We start from the raw sequence: 17,948 nt of genomic DNA, 5'->3' as shown, positions 1-17,948 counted from the left end.
TCATTTGATTTCTTATCTGCTGTTACTATGAGTTTTTGCAGATCCAAGTAAAATCAAATCATTAATAACTTCAATCATTTCTCCATCTGTCACAAGGATGCCCATTGGTCCAATGGTGAGAATATTTGTTTTCTTGATGTGGAAATGTAATCCATTCCTCCTACAAAGGCATGTCTATGGTTTTCTGTCCTTGAACACATAAGAAAGGGAGGCAAAGAAATAAGGACTCGGAAGAGTCTAGGACCAGCTTGGTCCTTGTAGGCTCAAGCTCACTCATGCAACATTGAGGGTAAAAAAAAGAGATGTAATCCATGTTGAAGGTTACAGTCTTTGATCTTCTGCACCAAGTATTTCAAGTTCACTTTCAGCAAACAAGATAGTGTTATCTGCATAACACAGACTTTTGGTGAGTTTTCCTCCAATTTGATGCCACAGTCTTCTTCGTATAGTCCAACTTCTCAAATTATTCTCTCAGCATATAGATTGAACAGCTTTTGGGGGAAGATACAACCCTGACACACACCTTTCCAGCTTTTAAAACCATTCTGTGTTCCTTTTTTCTGTCAGACAATAGCTTCTTTGTCTAGATATACAAGTTTGGTATGTGCACAGTTAAATGTTCTGGATTCCCGTTTTTCTCAGTGCTGTCTGTAATTTGTAATTTTTCCACTCTGTCAAATGCCTTTGCATGATCAATAAAGCACAAGTAAACATATTTCTGGTATTCTCTGTTTTCACCCAAGATCAACCTTACATAGCAGTGATGTCTCTCATTCTGCAACTTCTTCTGAATCAAGCTAAAATTTCTGGCAGTTTCCTGCCAGTGTACTCTTTTAGCCATTTTCTACTAATCTTCAACAAGATTTTACTTGCATGTGATATTAATGATACTGTTTGATAATTTCCACATTCTATTGAATAACCTTTCTTTGAGAATGGCAACAAATATGAATCTCTTCCAATAGTTGACCAGGAAGCTGCCTTCCAAATTTCTTGACACAGCCTGGGGAGCATGTCCAGGACTGCATGTTTGTAGAATCATGTCAATTGATATTCCATCAATTCCTGGGCATTATTTTTTTTGCCAGTGCCTTCATTGCAGCTTGAACTTCTTTCTTCATTACCATTAGTTCTTGACTATATGCTAGTCCCCTGTCATAATTCTGTGTCAACCAATTCTTTTTGGTACAGTGACTCTGTGTATTCCTTCCATCTTCTTCTGATGTTTCCTACGTCATTCAAGATTTTGCCCATGGCATCCTTCTGTATTACAACTCAAGGCTTGAATTTATTTTCAGTTCCTTCAGCTTGAGAAATGTCAAATGTATTCTTCCCTTTTGATTTTTCAACTCTAGCTCTTTGCACATTTTATTTTAGTATTTTGACTTGTCTTCTCAAGCTGCCTTTTGGAATCTTCAGTTCTTCTTTTTGGCTTGGACATTTCTTCCCTTTATTTTGCCCTCTCCATGTTCTAAGTACAGTTTTCAGTTTCTTCTGAAATCGATGCGTGTCTTTTTTCCCCTCCTTTGTTTTTGAATAATCTTTTGCTTTCTTCATGTATGATAACCTTGATGTCATCCCATAACTTATCTGGTTTTTAATTATTAGTATTCATTGTGTCAAATCTACTCTTAAGATGATTTTTAAATTTTGGTTTTTGGACTTAATTTCTTCAACTTCAGTTTGAACTTAAACATGCGTAATTGATAATCTGTTCCACAGTCAGCCCCTGGTCTAATTTTGACTATTGATAATTGAGCTTCTTCATTGACTTTTTCCATAGATGTGGTCATTCTGATTCCTTTGTGTTACCAGGTGAGGTCCATGTGTATAGTAACTATTTAGATTTATTTTTTTTAAAAGATATAGCCTTACTGGGAGGCAGAAAAAGAATTGATTGGACAGAAGAAAATAGCTATGAAGGCTCTGAACTAGGAGGAAACTTAACCTTGGTAAGCCTTAGTTTGCCCATCTATAAAGTGGGCTTGAGAGTACTTATCTCCTGAGCTTATTGAGATGATTTGGTGAAATCTTGCCTGGAAAGGTGTCTTAATCACAGTAGTTGCTCCCTAAATTATAGCTGTTATTCAGCAGGCTTGGAATCACAGAGCTTTGTAAAGTCAGGCACAATATCCTGAACTTGTGGGAGTTTTCAAATGCGGGCAATTTTGCTTCCAGGGGACACTGAGTGACATTTTTGGTTGTCACATGGTGGGGTGCATTACTAGCACCTAAGAGCTGAGGATGCTGCAGACATCCTGCAGTGCACAGGACAGCATCCCAGTCAAAGACCTTAATGTTGACCATGGCTGAGCTAGTCTAAGCCCCTTATTTAACCAGCAAGAACCAAGGGGCATAGCATGGAGGGGCACTGCCTTGGACCCCTCATGCTGTGCCTTAGGGTAGGACCCAGCTTGGAACAAAGCCCAGGGGTGCGCATTCCCTGGCGGCAGCCTGTCTGAAGGAGAGAGGGTGGGGCTCATGGGGGGAGAGGGTGGAGGCCAGGCCTGTTGGAACTTGAGCCCTGGGCCGGGGTGTGGGGGAGGAAGTCACAGCTCCCTATCTTCTTGGGCATGGAATTTATAGGCATTATCTTCTCCTGGACTAGCAGCTCCTTGGGGTGCCTGTGGTGAGGGTGTGTGTATATGGTTCCACACAGGGGTTGGGGGGTGCAGGGAGCAAGCTGTGAATGGGGAGTGTTGACTCAGCCAGACAGTGGGGGATGGGAGCATTGGACCCATCACAGAAAATCCTAACCTTGGATCTGGAATGACTTTTGGGGTGATTTGGGCATCTGGGTTGACTTAGGTGGCTAGGACAACTCAGGCTAGGTGAGCAGGGTGCCCCCTCCACCATCCTGTGATGATGAACAATGTAGTTACGTAATGTTTGGGTATCTCGCTTTTTACTCGTGCGCTTACACGTGGGTGGTGCAGCCTGGCGCTGGGGGGGGCGGGTGCGGTGGGGAGCCTGGGAGAAGCCTGAGAGACAGGATCCTGAGCATGCTGGCTCACTTACTGTGTGACCTTGGCCTGATCTCGTCCCCTCTGGCCCTTCAACTCCCCGTCAGTGTCAGTACGCAGAGGAGAAGGAGCAGATCTGAGGTTTTCTTCCCATCCTGTTGAAGCTCTTGGGTTCTGACCAGGGTCACCAGAGGCTCCTTCCTTGTCCCTGCCCCATACCCTGAAGTACCATTCCTGGGGCTCTGGAGGAAAACACCTTGGAGCCAGGACCCTGGGCTCTCTGTCTCTGCCAGGCATTCTGTGCATTCATGCATTCCTTCACTAATTCATGGCCTTACCCTGTGCCAGACAGCAGGCACCGGGCGTCTGGGAGCCCAGCTGATGGAGGATGGTCTTGAGCTTAGGTGAATATGATATTGCTTGGTTTTTGCTGCCTGCAGAGCCAGGGTGGGGGGGGGAGGACATACTGGGGAACAGGAGCAGAGGAGACCCCACAGCTTAGACCTGGGGAGTGAGGGCAGCTTCCTGGAGATTTGTTACTGTTGTTGTTTGCTGTCAAAATGAACACCCTAAACTGGGACTTGGTGGATAAATGGATTAGGAGGAAGCGCTTTGCAGATTGGAAACAGAATAACAGGTTCTAGAAAGTGTGGAATGCAGGAGTGGGGAGAGGTGCGCACATGGCAAAAGGAGGCTGGGGCAGCCACCAGGGCCAGCCGTAATGGGCACTGCCTCTGGGGCTGGGCTTCCTGGGCTCCTGCTAACAGCGCTGAAGGGAGCTGGGGCCCCACAGTGACTGTGACAGCCTCAACTAGGGTCACTGGACAGCTCTCTTCAAGCTGCCCGTGGAGGCTGGCCTGCTTGCGCCTGCCTCCTCTCCATTAGTGCTTCTAACAACTCTGAGGGCTCCCGCTGCTGCTGTCGCCAGAGAACACGCCTGCTTCCTCCTGAGCGCTGGAAGCAAGGCGAGCCACCTGCAGAGACCCCAGGAGAGGCGTTTGGGTGCATCTGCTTTTATCATTGCAGCTTTTAATAACCTTTTAGACTCACTCAAGTATTAGGAATCCATTGTAGAGACTTGAGAAGGCCTGCACCAGTGCTCGGAGGAAAATCGCCTTCCGCCACCCCAGCAGTCTGAGAGCTGTGGGCATGGAGGCCTGGGTCCTGGTGCCAGCAATGTGTCCCTCCCCACCTGAAACCCATCCTGCTTTGGGGACCCAGCCTCACAGACCACATCTTTATCCCTGAAATGGTCCTTCACTCTGTCTCAGCCCCAGGCCCTGGAGTGAGGATTTTAACCAGAAACATTTTCCAATTGCTAGCTGGGAGGAAGCAGTCAGCTTTATAGGGGGAGAAAGCAGTCAGCTTTATGGGGAAGGGACAGGAAAAGGCTGTGTCCCCTTCTCTCCCAGTATCTCCTGTGGCTTCAGTGGCCCTGACTCCCCTGCTCTGCTTAGTTTCCTTTTCCTGTGGCAGTTTGAGCTGAGACTCAGAGTGGACAGGGGGATAAACAGAGGCCAGTACATCCCCCCTACCCAGGTCCTGATGGGCAGGGATTCTAGGGGGCCAGGGCCATCACATGTGCAGGAGGGACTGAGGCTGACTGGCAGGGGTGAGAACAGGGAGGCAGGGAAGCCTTTTTTGAACTCTTTGTGCCCAAGTGTCTTCATTTGTGAAAAGAGGATAATGAAACCTGCCACAAAGAGTTAGTGTGCTATTTATATGAGGCTCTTGTCAGTGGCCATTGAGTAAATTCCAACTCACCAAGACCTGTATGTGCAGAGTATAACTGCTCTTTATGGTTCTTTACGTGGTCACCTTTTAGAAGTTGAAAACTAGTTCCATCTTCTAAGGTATCTGGGCAGATTGGAACCACCAAACTTTGGGCTAGTAGGTTTGTGCTGCCCGGGGATTTCTATTGAATGAGCATCTATACATAAAGGCTTAGCACAGTGCCTCGCGTTGGTATCTGTCTCAAAAGGTTCCAGGTGATAGTGAGACTGGACAGGACTTGTGGGAAGGACCCATCTGGGGTGCTGGACTTTGAAGGACCCCTAAGGAGGCCAGCAGGGAGGGCAAGACTGTCTGGCCTTTGGAGGCTGAGCTGCTTTGATGACCTCATGTTTGCTGGGGACAATGCTGAGGTGACAGGCTCTCTGCTCCAGTCCATCTCTGAGAAGTGAAGCGCCCACGCACATCATGCCCACAGGCGTGTCAACAACCTGCACTCCTGGGACAGACGAGGTTGTTAGCTGGAGTCTTGTCCTGTTTCCCTCCTGATGTCCCACTTTATCATTTCTGCTGCAGAATTTCCGAGGTTTCCACCTTGTGATGCATTGTGTCCTTGTAGCTCCTCTTGTATTGCCCATCTCGTCAGGTGCCTTACCTTGTCCTCTTGGAGATAAAGGGGTAATGTGTCCCCACACTTTCTCTCTCATGAGACACTGTCAGGCCATAAGCAGCTTTGAGCCTGGTGCTCTCAGAACCTGCTTCAATGTTGGGGGTGTGTGTGGCCTCGTCATGCAGGCCCAGGTGAGGACAGAGAGCAGGTGGGGACAGGTGTGAACTCTCTGAGCATGGGGTATCCTTAGCTTTTGATCCTTACCTCGGCTCCAGCCAGGGGTGCTGCGACTGGCAGATGACTTCTCCTCATTCGGCTTCAATGTTTGCATCTTTAAGATGGATGGACAGACACCACTCTAGATCTTGTTCAGGGTTGTTACTGACATTCAAGAAGAATAATATTGACAGAGTTTACAGCAGTGTCTGGCCCAGTGGATGTGATAGATAAGGGATTCCTCCCGTATCTGTGAGAAATTGGCCTCCAGGTCGTGGATCTGTTAGGCAAGAGAGCTCAGCAACCCAGAGGAGCCAATTTGTGTATTGATTAAAACAACACACATTTGGGCTTACTTTCTCTATGCCAGGGGGCTCTGGTGCAAGGTCTGTAAGGAGTTGCACGGCCAACCCAAAGTCAGTGTCTCTGATGGTTCAAATCCAGCAGTGGCTCTGATGGAGAAAAATGAGCAATCTCTTCTTGTGCGATTTATAGTCTCTGAAAACCCACTTAGACTCAACAGCAATGAATTTGAGTATTTTGTGTTTCCTACATGCCAGTCCTGCCCAGTCCCAACGACATGGACTTGAACTATCCCTTCTCTATAGAAAAAGGAACTCAGGCTCCAAGAAGTGAGGACACATGCCCACAGTTGCACAGCTGGTGAGGGCAGAGCCTGGAGTTGGGCTGCAAAGAATCTGAAAGTGGAATCCACTGACTGGTTCTGGCAGGCCCTGTGCTGGTTCCTGGGGACACAGGGGTGATGAGTTCAATTGGTGGACCCCTCAGTTTGCTGCACAGCTCCAGTGCTGGTTTACCCAGTTCCCTGGGAACCTGAGCTGGAGGGAGGTGTATGGGGGGAAAGAGGGGGTGCAGGCATGTAGGAGGAGCCAGCTGCCTGCCCATATGCTCTACCCACATGCACTTTCCACCAGCTCCAGGCTGTCTGCAGCGCTGAGACGGGCTGAGTGGAGAAGAGGGGGGAGACGAGACTGCCTTCTCCCTTTTCCAAAGAGCACAGCTCAGGAAGCGTTGTTCCGCTGTGCCCTGTTCTAACCCTGTGTGCTGAGCACGGGCCTGCGTAACCAAGTGCTCTGATCAAACTCGTCACTTTTTTTTATGGTCATCTAGGTGGCCCTGATTCATGGTGACCCTTTGTCTAGTAGAATGAAAACACTTTCTGATCCTGTGCCAGTTATTGATGGATGTGCATGAATCTACTGTTATTAAGACCACCATCTATCTGATCTTCCAGTACTGTGTCAGACACTGTATTAGTCTGCTGTGATCCAGAGGGTCTCCACAGACTAATTTTCAGAAGTGAATCTCCAGGAAGCCTGGCTTACTGTGGAAGCTCCTCTGAAATTTGTCCACTGTGGATGGCCCTGCTGGTGTTTGAAATGCTGGTGGCAGAGGGTGAGTTTATAGCAACATGCAAAGTAGCCAAGTGCAATATCTGGGTTAATTCTGATGTCTGTCCTCATATGGATGAGGTTCAGAGAGGTGAAGTCACTGGTCCAAGGTCACATAGCTAGCATGAGGCAGAGGAGGGGTTGATCCCTTGCCCACGATAGCTGGGTCTGTGCCCAGGATCTCCAAGTGGCACTGTCTCTCTAAACAAGCATTCTCACTGTCTCAAGGCCCTGCAGGTGGCTGATGCATTTTTTACCCCTTTTTGCCTGATCTGCTGCCTCCAGGTACAAAGGCTTCATCAAGGACTGCCCCAGTGGGCAGCTGGATGCTGCAGGCTTCCAGAAGATCTACAAGCAATTCTTCCCCTTCGGAGACCCCACCAAATTCGCTACGTTTGTTTTCAACGTCTTTGATGAAAACAAGGTGAGCCAGGGATTGGTGGGGCCTGTGCCACTCAAGTCTTCTCCTTCCTGCAGCTCCTGCTTGCTCGACTCCCACAGTGTCTCTACACCCACTCTCTCTCCTGATGTTCCCTGCTGAGATGGGACTCACATGTGTGCACGTACAGACACAGAAAATCAGGCATGCATGCACATCCTCCTGTGCATGTACACACAGGCCCCACACAGGCATGCACGCATGCATGTTCACATGTGTATGTGCATACCACGCACACAGCTCTGGATGCTTGAACATATATGCAGACATATAATGCACCTGTACACTCTTATTTACATACTCTCTTACAAGTGCAAAAGGTAAATGCCACAAGGCATAGTAACAGATTAATAAACCCTCCACCTTTTCTAAACATTATATGCTAACCCCCTTATGGGGATTATCTTTATTGAGGTCTATACTTTGTGGTATAGATATTTTGCACGTGTGACTTTGTGTGTGTGTGTGTATGTTTATGTATTTGTGTTGGTTTTTTAAAAAATTTTATTTTTTGAGGCAGACACTTTTAATACCCCTACTTTGTGGATGAGGAAATTGAAGCTCTGAGAATTGAAGGGACTCATTCAGTATTAAACAGGGTCATATTAAACAGGAATATCCTCAGTGTAACCTTTTCCCCCTCCTGACCATAATAGCAACAAGGAACGTTGGTGGTGCATTGGTTAAGTGCTCAGCTGCTAGCTGTAAGGTTGGCAGTGTGAGACCAGGGGCTGCTCTGTGGGATCAAGATGGGGCACCTGCTTCTGTAAAGATTCACAGCCTCAGACGCCTCATGGGACCATTCTGCTCTGTCCTGTGGGGTCATGGGGAGTCAGAAGTGGCCTGGCAGCCATGGATTTGGTTTATTTCATATAATAGCAAAGTATACCTTGTCAGAAACTGAGAAAATAGAAATGGCCCCTAGTCACACCTCCTGGAGACAGTTACTAACATCTGAACATCCATGGAACTATGGGGGTGAAGAGGATGAAGCAGGTAATGGGAAGATTGGTGGTTCGATTTCACCTGCACCTCCACAGAGGGCAGATGAGGCAGTCGGCTTCCACCAAGGTTTCCAGTCTTGGAAATCTTAAGAAGCAGTTCTACTAGTATATCTAGTAATATGTAAGAGGCAGTTATAATTCATAATGTGTTATGAGTTGGAATCTACTTTTTCTTTGTTTTTTATTTGGGATATATATCCTCCCAGATTTTTCTATCTATAGTAACTCTGATAAAATTGCACTTATAAACACTGTTTTTATAATCTAGGTTTTAAAAAAGATTAGTTCAAGAACAATATTTAGCAGGTCATATTAAACCACTAGTCCTTACAACTTTGCAGTGTTTGTAATAAAAAAGGAAATCAGGTAAACAGACTAATTGGATACTACCAACTAAAGTAAAAACTTCACCTTTGCAAACAGATACTTATTATATGGATGCAAATAAGATGGGTTATGCAGATTACACTAATAGTAAAGATAATAAAGTAATTAAAACAAAAAAGGAGTTTTAATTTTATTTTGTGGATTTTTGAATAGTCTTTCATTTAGATTATATTTTGTTTAATTATATTGTGGGTTTCTTTCCCCCTTTCAATCATCCTACTAATAACTACTTTCATGAAAACATATAAGCCAACTACTTCATGTCTAATGCCCTAATGTTCTTCTTTTGGATAGCCGATTTCTGATTTACCCAACCCGAGCAAACCAGTACTCAGGTTTTAATGTAGCAGTATATCAAAACCAACATCCCATGCTCGTTGATAGTCTTCTGCAGTATTAGCTTAAATGTTTACTTTTGATCTGGTTGTATATGTAATCCTCACCTAGTATACCATGGTGATGCAATGGTTATGCATTTGGCTACTAACTGAAAGGCTAGCAGTTTGGACTTGCCAGTGGCTTTGCAGGAGAAAAGACCAGGTGATCAGCTCCTGTGAAAATGACGGCCAGGAACCCCTACGGGGCAGCTCTGTGCTGTCCTGGAGGGTTGCTCTGCATCGATGTTGACTTGACAGAACAATGAGTGTGTGCTGAGTGGCCCCCTTAGCTCTCACCACTGCAGATGGTGTATCTGCAGTTGGTGTAACCTGTGGTTGGCATATCCACGGCCCTCCAGGTTCTGTTCCATGATGACATTTTCCTGGCTACATGGTATGCACAGGGAGGTTCCCTGTGTCCCGGCTGTTGGACACTAGAGTTATTTCTATTCCAACAGACATAAGCTTTCTCCCCAGCTGCTCCCATGGGAGCTACACCTCCTGGCCCTGCATTGATATGCTGCCCTTCTTTGTGCCTCAGTTTCTTTTCTGCAAAACAAGCATAAATCTAACAAATAGGCTGGATTAAATCATACTTGGGCTACTTCTTCAGAAGTCTTCAGGGTTTCCAGAGGCATCTCTGGGGTGGGTCTTGCTGGAAGAGGGTGGGTGAATGTTCACAATGCCTCTGGCTTTCTCTGGCTTCAGAAGTTGTGTGAGCCTCTCCTGTCCCTGTCCCTGTCCCTGCTGTTCCTTTCTAGGTTCTTCCTCCCTGTCCTTATTCTCCTGCAATCTCTCTTCCCACCGCCTCCTTCCTTCTCTTGTCCCTTGCCCCCTATCTCCTGCTCTACTCTCTGCTGAAGTCCTGCCTGGCCCAATCAGGTGACCTAGTGCTAAGGGAGACCACCCTCATCCTGTTCTCTCTTTTTCCAGGATGGGCGAATTGAGTTTTCTGAGTTCATCCAGGCGCTGTCGGTGACCTCAAGGGGAACCCTGGATGAGAAGCTGCGGTGTAAGTTCTTCCAGTAGTTGGTGCCTGTCAGGCTGGGAGAGCTCAGCCCTAGCCAGTAGGGGGCACCAAACACACGACCAACCACCACCACAGGGGAAGTCCTGCAGGACATCCCCAGGGAAGGGGCCCTGTAGAGGGTCCAGGTCTATGGAGAAAGCCTTGCCTGGACCTCACATGACCAAATAACCAGGCCAGACTGTCCGAGGGCAAGAGGGTGGCCCAGACATCCTGTTCTCCCAAGTCAGAGGCTTTCCTGCTGGAGGTGGGTGAGTGTTGGGGCATGGAGGAAGGCAGATGGCAGAGCAAAGATGAGGGTCAGTAGATGGGGACACAGGGCAGTGGGCAGTGTGATATGGAGTCAAAAGTCTGGAATTTCAAGGACTCAACAGTGAGGTACCTGAAATAATGATTACTGATTTAATTTCATTCATCCAGTTTTTTCCTCTACCATTCATTCATTCATTCAAAAAGATACTGAGTGTGGCCATGTGTCAGCTCTGGGCAGAAGGCTGGGAGTCCACTGGGAATAAGATAGGCAAGGCGCTATTCTTAGGAGGTTCTGTCTAGAAAGGAGATGTTTTTCAAATAATCTCATAAAACGGAACCGAGGCAGGATGAGGGAGGTGGTAGCCTGCAAGAGAAGAAATGACCTTGGTACAGCTCGCAAGGGTAGTAGTTGTGGGAGGAAAGAGGGAAGACAGCTCCAGACAGGCAGCAGGATGTGCGAGGCCTGTGGCGCGAGGGAGGACAGAAAGCTGCAGAGGTGAGGGTGTGCCGGCACAAGGCACAAGAAAGGGTCTGAAGAGAGAAGTGGAAAAACCTTGGGTCAGCACTCACTGGTCACTAAGACATTTATGTTTTATTTTGTTGGCAACAAGATCCCCTGTAGTTTCCTTAGGTGAAGTGTGTGTGCATGTGTGTTTGCCTGTCCCAGTCCGGATCTGTTTGTTGACTGGATAAGTATTGGGTCCCTCTGTCCCTAGCAGTGTGGAGAGGAGAGGGCATGGCAAGGCCGCTCTCGCTACCTGGGGCTGGAAGAACTCAGCTATGGCTGCTTGGTTGCAGGGGCCTTCAAGCTCTATGACTTGGATAACGACGGCTACATCACCCGGAATGAGATGCTGGATATAGTGGACGCCATCTACCAGATGGTGGTGAGATGTCTGGGTCCTGTGGGGCACGCAAGGATGAGAACGTATCACCCTTAGTGACCAGGCACCTGCTGTCCTCTGGGGCCACTCCGTGCTGTTCCATCTTGGGAGGCATGGGGAATTGGGGGCAGTAGTGGGCCTGGTGCACAGGATGATCCAGAATGATGAAGATGGTGGGAGAAGCCACCCAAGCCAAGCCCAGCCCACAGTCTTGTCTGTCCCTGGCAGGGGAACACAGTGGAGCTGCCTGAGGAGGAGAACACCCCTGAGAAGCGGGTGGACCGGATCTTTGCCATGATGGACAAGGTGAGACTCGGTGGGCAGGTCCTTGACCAGGGAAGTAAGGAATAGAGGGCTGGCCTGGGCTCCAGTAGGCACGAGTGAGACCCAGGGGTCTGGGCCTGCTTTCCACTGACCATGTAGGGGACTAATTTAAAGCAGGAAACTCAGCTTGGTGTAACGGCTACCAATACTTTCTCTCTAATCAAGGATTCTTAGCTGCTCCCTCTTTTTTTTAACCATAGACTCTTTGGCATTCTGGTAAAGTACATGGGCTTCTCAAACTAATTCTTTAGATCACAAAAAACATCAATTCTTTTAGAATATGTTGTTGTGTGGTGTCAAGTCAGAAGCAACTCACAGCTGACCCACCCCCAGCAGGTTTTCAGAAGCTGTAAATTGTATGGGGGAAAATGCCCACCTTTCTCCCAAGGAGCAGCTAGTGGATTCGAACTGCCTGCCTTTTGATTGGCAGTGCAATTCCTTTCTCCTTACTGACTAGGCAACCAGGGCTCCCTACTTAGACTATCATTATAAAACTATTTTTTAAAATAAGATAGACTATCATAGGGGTTTTATTAATACATTAAATAACCGAATGCAGTGGCGGGTTTTCAGGGTAGTGATAAGTGTCCATGAAACCTGGAGCTGTGGTGATGTGCTATAAAAACACCTGTGATGTCCTGGTTGGCAAAAATCACAAGTCCTGCTGGTACTGCTGGGAGTTGGCACCTACATTTATCCTCAAAGGAATTGCAGCTTGAAAGACCTACTTTTTTCTCCCATTTAAATTCACAGACCTGATAAGCTCTAGCTAAGATTAAGAATCCCTTCTTGAAACCATGCTTGGTTTTTTTAAAATTTGAAATAACTTTGTTTGAGGTGAAACTGTAGTGTCATGATGATAAAGACAGCCAGTATTTCATGCTTTACAAAAAAAAATAAACAATGTATTCAAATTTTGTAAATAAACTAGTATGTTATTGTTGTTGTCAAGTGCCATTGTGTCATAGATGACCCATGGTGACCCTATGAACAAAAGACCTGAACACTTGTATAACTTTCATTGTTTCTCCATGTTCATAGAGATTCTGGAGGCAGGTTATTTCGGAAGTGGATGCCACTCCTGCTTCCAAGCTTGTTTTAATTGGGGTGCTCCATCAAACACTGCCCACCATGAGTAACCATTATCACATGTGGCACATCAGTGTCACAGTGTTCAGCATCACAGCAACCATGAGTTACCTCTGTACAGCAAATGGACAGACCAGTGATATACCACTTAGGAGAATGTTTGACCAAAAACAATTAAAACCAGGCCTGAGGGCTGCAGATTAAAATCACCTACCTTTGGTTTGGTAGCATCACTTTCTATCCACTAGGCCAAACGATCTCTCTCAATGTTGTTTTTGTTAAGTGCTGTCGAGTTGTAGACAATACAGCCCCATTTCACTGCAAATATTTATTGTGTGTGTGTGTGTGGGGGGGCTTTACTTTATTACTTTCTCTGTATGTACCATCAAATTGGATCTGACTGGACAGGAGGAGATTGTCCGTCCTTCTCCAGCAGAGCATCTGGAGGATTTGAACCATGTATCTCTTGATTGCAGTGCAGCTTCTTGCCAATAGGCCACCAGAGCTCCCTCTGTGTGTGATTTTTTTTTAAAAAAAAATTTATTATTATACTATAAATTAGTGTAATAATAAAATAAATTTAAAAATCACGTACACACAAAATAAATAATTGCAGTGATATGGGCCAGTATTGCAATCTTTAAAAATTTGAATAATTGCTGTGAGCTGGAGCTTTGATGACATTTGGGTGGGTCTGGTTGCTGTGACGCAGCAGCACTTTACAGCCTGTTGTAAAGAACACAAGAGATGTGCCTACCTCACACCAAGCCACTCTCTTAATTATCAAAGGATTTATCAACAGAGAATGGAACAAGGAACAATGCCTTTCCCCAAGCATGTTTTGGTGTTCTTTAATGCTGAAGTCATGTATTCCTTAAATGCCTCGCCTACACCATTCTGTTACCTTCCTCGTTTTGGGAAGTGGTGCAAATCTTGGCCTCTGACTGACTGAGGTATAAATTCCGGCTTCCCCACTTGGTGGCCATGTGCCTGAGCCTCAGTTTCCTTATTGGTAGGATGGGGATAAGAGGGATACTGTCTTAGGGTGGCTGGGAGGATTCCCTGAGACCAGCCATGTGTTAGTTTGGCACTTACAGGGCATACAGCAAGCGGCCAGCAAGTAGAGTGGCCTTGCAGTACGTGCTAGAACCGTTGGCATAGATTGCCCTCTCTGGGCCTTAGGAGGTGGAGTGGGTGGTCCCCCTAAGGCCTCCTTTCAGTCTTACATGCTTCCTTGAGATGCTCCAGGGAAGGGGTTCTACCCAAACCATCCTTCCCTGGGAGGACTCACTGAAACCCCTCTACATCCTCGCATGAGCTATGTCTATCCATGGAGGTCTCCCAGGGTCCAGTGTGGGCCATTCCAGGAGTGATTAAAATGTGTTCTTTCCAGGTGACCCTGGAAAAATGTGGAGGCTCTTAGCCCTTTTGGACTTACACCATCTGTGGATTTAGAAACAAGGATAACAGTAATAGTGGAGTCCTGGGCTTGGCAGGTACTTTCTGCAGCCTGTGCTCCTACAGGTCCACTTGGCAACCCTGTCAGGCCATGTATCCCTAGATGAGGAGACAGACACCAGAGTGGGGAGGATCATATGTCAAGGCCGCCCAGCCAGGAAACGCCCTGGTCTGTCTGCTGTCTGTCTTACTCCTATCTGTGAGCTGCCCTCCACCCTCCTGACCTGGTTTTGAAATCTCCCTTGGGATCAAGCCTGGGGAGGGGTCTAGGCCAGAGAACCCCATCTCAGAGGCTGCTTATCCCACCACCTTCACCCACTCCTCTCTGCTTACAGAATGCCGATGGGAAGTTGACACTGCAGGAGTTCCAGGAGGGCTCCAAGGCGGACCCGTCCATTGTCCAGGCGCTGTCCCTCTATGACGGGCTGGTATAGTCCAGGGCCCGGAGCTGGGGTGAGTGCAGGGGTCTCAGGCCTGGGAGGGGGCTTAGCAAAGTCTCTGGGTTTCCTGCTAGCACTTGGAGTCAGCCAGGTGAGTGCCTCCTAGGAGGGGGAGGCCTGCGAAGCAAAGGCTTCAAATCAGCCAGAACCCCCTCTGTTTCTATCATTTGTCTAGACCAAGAGTCAGCCTGAGAGCACCTGTGGGTGGAAATTTCCCTGGCTTACAGACACTTTGAAAACCACTGTTGTCAGCCAGGAGCAGAACCTGGGAGGACAGGTGTTTCTCCTTCCATTCTATGAGTGGCCAGAAGGCTAGTTCTTGGCTCTTTTGATCACTAACTCAAGTTGGTTTATTTTATTACCCGATTGGATTTCATATATGTGCAGTTGCCTCTGTTGCTACTAGAGAGCTGCCTGCCTTTTCCTCTTTATTCTGGTCCTCCTCTGTATCGTCCACGTTGATTGTGGGGAATCAAAGGCTCTTCCCCTCTAAGGTCTTGTCCAACTCTAAACATTCTCTTGCGTGCCTCCTAGTCAACAGCTGTCTACGTTCTGTAGCTTTACACCTGAAACCAGAATTCCTGGGTTATGCCTATATCCAGCTGCACACACACTACCAGTTTTCAAGTGGTGCACCGTTTTACATTCCCACTGTAGCCTATGAGAGTTCCGGTCATTCTGTGTCCTTGCCAACATTGGAAATTTTCTGGCTTTCCCATTTTAGCCATTTCAGTATATAGTAATGGCTCACTGTCCTATTAATAGGTATTTCTCTGATGAGGAGCAAAGCAGAGTACCTCGGCATATGTGCAATGTCTATTTCAATATCCTCAATATTTAAAGCCCCTATTTATCCCTAATATTTCAATGTCAATATGTCAATATTTATCCTTGGTATTTTAATTCATAGTGTTTTGTAAAGTGTATTATTCATCAGCAACTGTTGTATAATAACATCATGCAACAAAACAGCAGCTTAAAAGAATAAATGTCTGGAATTTGATCAGAGCTTAAATGGGAATCTTTCTGGCTCAAGGTCTCTCATGAATTGACATCCAAGCAGTTGGTAGGATGACCAGCCATTGAAGCTTGTCCAAGACTTTTAAAGAGTTAGTAATAAAAGGTCCCTCATTCTGGGAAACACTTCAATCTGAGGCAAACCAGGACAGTTGGTCAGCTTTCCTGTGGGGCAGGGCTGTAGTCTTATCTAAAGGCTGGATGTGGGGGAATCCACTCACAAGCTCGCACATGTAATTTGATCGGCCTGGACCCCCTCACTGCACAGGGCTGCCTCCTTCCATGGCTGCCGGCTTCCCAGCGTGAGCAGTTCAAAGGCAAAAGAGGGAGACTGAGCCCAGGATAAAGTCAGTCTTGTCATAATCTCACGCTGAAAATGGCATCTCATCATTTCTTTCCAACAGTGCCTTGGCTATTTTGGTTATTTGCACTTCTGTATAAAATTGTTGGATCACCATGTACATTTCTACATGAGACTGGATTTTGATTGGGATTGAGCTGAATCTACAAGTACGTATGGATGGAGAAAATGAGCATTTTTATAATGTTGCATCTTGCAATTCATGAAGTGGTATATCCCTCCATTTATTAAGTTCTTTACAGTTGTTTTCATTTTTTCCATAATGTTTTACTGCTTTCAGTTAAAAATTCTTTCAGTTTGTATAGATTTACTACTAGACATGTGATGCTATTTTTAGTAGTTTTAAAATCGTAGTTTCTGCTGGTATCTGGTTTATAGAAATTCAGTTTGGGTTTTTTTTTATTTACTGTGAATCCATGTCCCTGCTAAATCCATTTGTACATTTAAGAGTCTGCCTTAGATTCATTGTACTGGTTAGGACTTTTGGTGCACCGCCACCCGGAGTAGCAGTGGTGGGGTCCTGGTCTCATTCTTGACTTGACTTGGGGGAAGCTTTCAATAATTTACTTGGAGTTATGACGTTCACTGCAGTTCTTTTGTAGATTTACTTCACTGGAGTCAGGAAGTTCCCTTCTCTTTGGCTTTACTAGGAGTTATTTGGGTTGGGGTTTTTTGGTTGTTTTTGTTTTAAATTTTTTTATTATTAATTTTAATGAAAATGTACAGAGACTTTGGATTTCCATTCATTCATTGTTGCGCTTTTCTCCCTGCCCGCTCCCCCTGCCCCCAGGTCATTCTTCTATTTGAAAAGTAAAAGAAAAATTCTTTCATTGTTTTACAGTCCCTTCCCCCAGGTCCACCCCACTATGCAGCCTTCGTTCTGGACTCCAGTCCTGAATGGTATTAAATTTGATCATGTGTTTTCTGCATCTATCAAGAAGCTCATGTGGTTCTTTTGTTAATAGGATGAATTATATGGATTGATTGGTTTTTAAATGCTGCCTTTTGAATGAAGCCACCCTCGTGTTCTTAGCATAAACTCTCAAGTTTATCAGTTTACACTGATATATTTGTTGATGTTGTTATGGGCCATCAAGTTGCAACCCACTCACAGTTGATCCTTTAGCGATTTTTCAGAGACTGTAAATCACACGGAGCAAGATGGCCCATCCTTCTCCCGAGGGGCAGCTGATGGGTTCACACCTCAGTGAACTCCTTACCCATGAGGCAGTGCAGCTCCTTACCTGTTAGGCTACCAGAGCTGCTGTGATGCGTAGTCTTTCAGATTTAATTATGTAGATAGGCTTTCAGATTTTCAGATTGATCGTCAGATTTGATTGCTGATAGTCTGTTCAGGAGCCTTATAGTATTTTGAAGGAGCTGGTGAGTGGTACAGATAATTAAGCACTGGATTACTAAATAAAAATCTGGCAGAACAGATGTATAGTCAAGGTGGCTCAGAAGCAGGCTTGACCCTCCTCTTTCTAAATGTCACAGCCTTGAAGTCCCCAGGGGCTATTTCTCCTCTGCACACACAGGATTGCTATAAACTGGAATCCACTTGTGTGGCAACCAACAAAAACAAACACTATTCTGAAGCTTCTGTTACTATTTTTCAATATAAGTAATCCTTTTGTATAAAAAAGCTACTAAAGTATATGCTTAAAAAAACCCTTTAACATAAAATTAATTTTTTAAAGCCCCTCATACATGTTAAGGATGATGGAAACATTTGACAGTCCTTAATGGTGATGGTGAAACTACATGCTGATTTATAATATTTATTGTCCTTCAGTATGGACTGAGGCTCAATGTCAAGAAGACAAAAATTCTCACCACCGGACCAATCGGTAGCATCAGGATGGATGGTGAAGAGATTGAGAGTGCTCGGCTCCACGGTCAACACTCTTGGCACCAGTAGCCAGGAAATCAAAAAACGTATTGCGATGGGAAAGTC

The 17,948-nt window shown here is 46.1% G+C and overlaps 1 protein-coding gene across 1 annotated transcript in view; it reads left to right on the top strand.

The window, feature by feature from the left end:
• Window positions 1-14,625, top strand: part of LOC102871389 (neuronal calcium sensor 1-like) — a 72,214-nt gene extending 57,589 nt beyond the window's left edge. Inside the window, exons 3-7 of the mRNA XM_006892456.1 lie at window positions 7,218-7,356; window positions 10,073-10,151; window positions 11,217-11,305; window positions 11,531-11,608; window positions 14,509-14,625. Of these exons, the coding sequence (XP_006892518.1) occupies window positions 7,218-7,356; window positions 10,073-10,151; window positions 11,217-11,305; window positions 11,531-11,608; window positions 14,509-14,607 (484 nt within the window). The 3' untranslated portion in view covers window positions 14,608-14,625. The remainder of the gene's footprint in view (window positions 1-7,217; window positions 7,357-10,072; window positions 10,152-11,216; window positions 11,306-11,530; window positions 11,609-14,508) is intronic.
• Window positions 14,626-17,948: the final 3,323 nt, after the last annotated feature.

The sequence above is a fragment of the Elephantulus edwardii genome, unplaced genomic scaffold (genome assembly GCF_000299155.1).
Source record: "Elephantulus edwardii isolate Elephantulus edwardi_28Jun2011 unplaced genomic scaffold, EleEdw1.0 scaffold00116, whole genome shotgun sequence".
Classification (NCBI taxonomy): Eukaryota; Metazoa; Chordata; class Mammalia; order Macroscelidea; family Macroscelididae; genus Elephantulus; species Elephantulus edwardii.
This window is presented reverse-complemented; position numbering and strand designations above follow the sequence as displayed.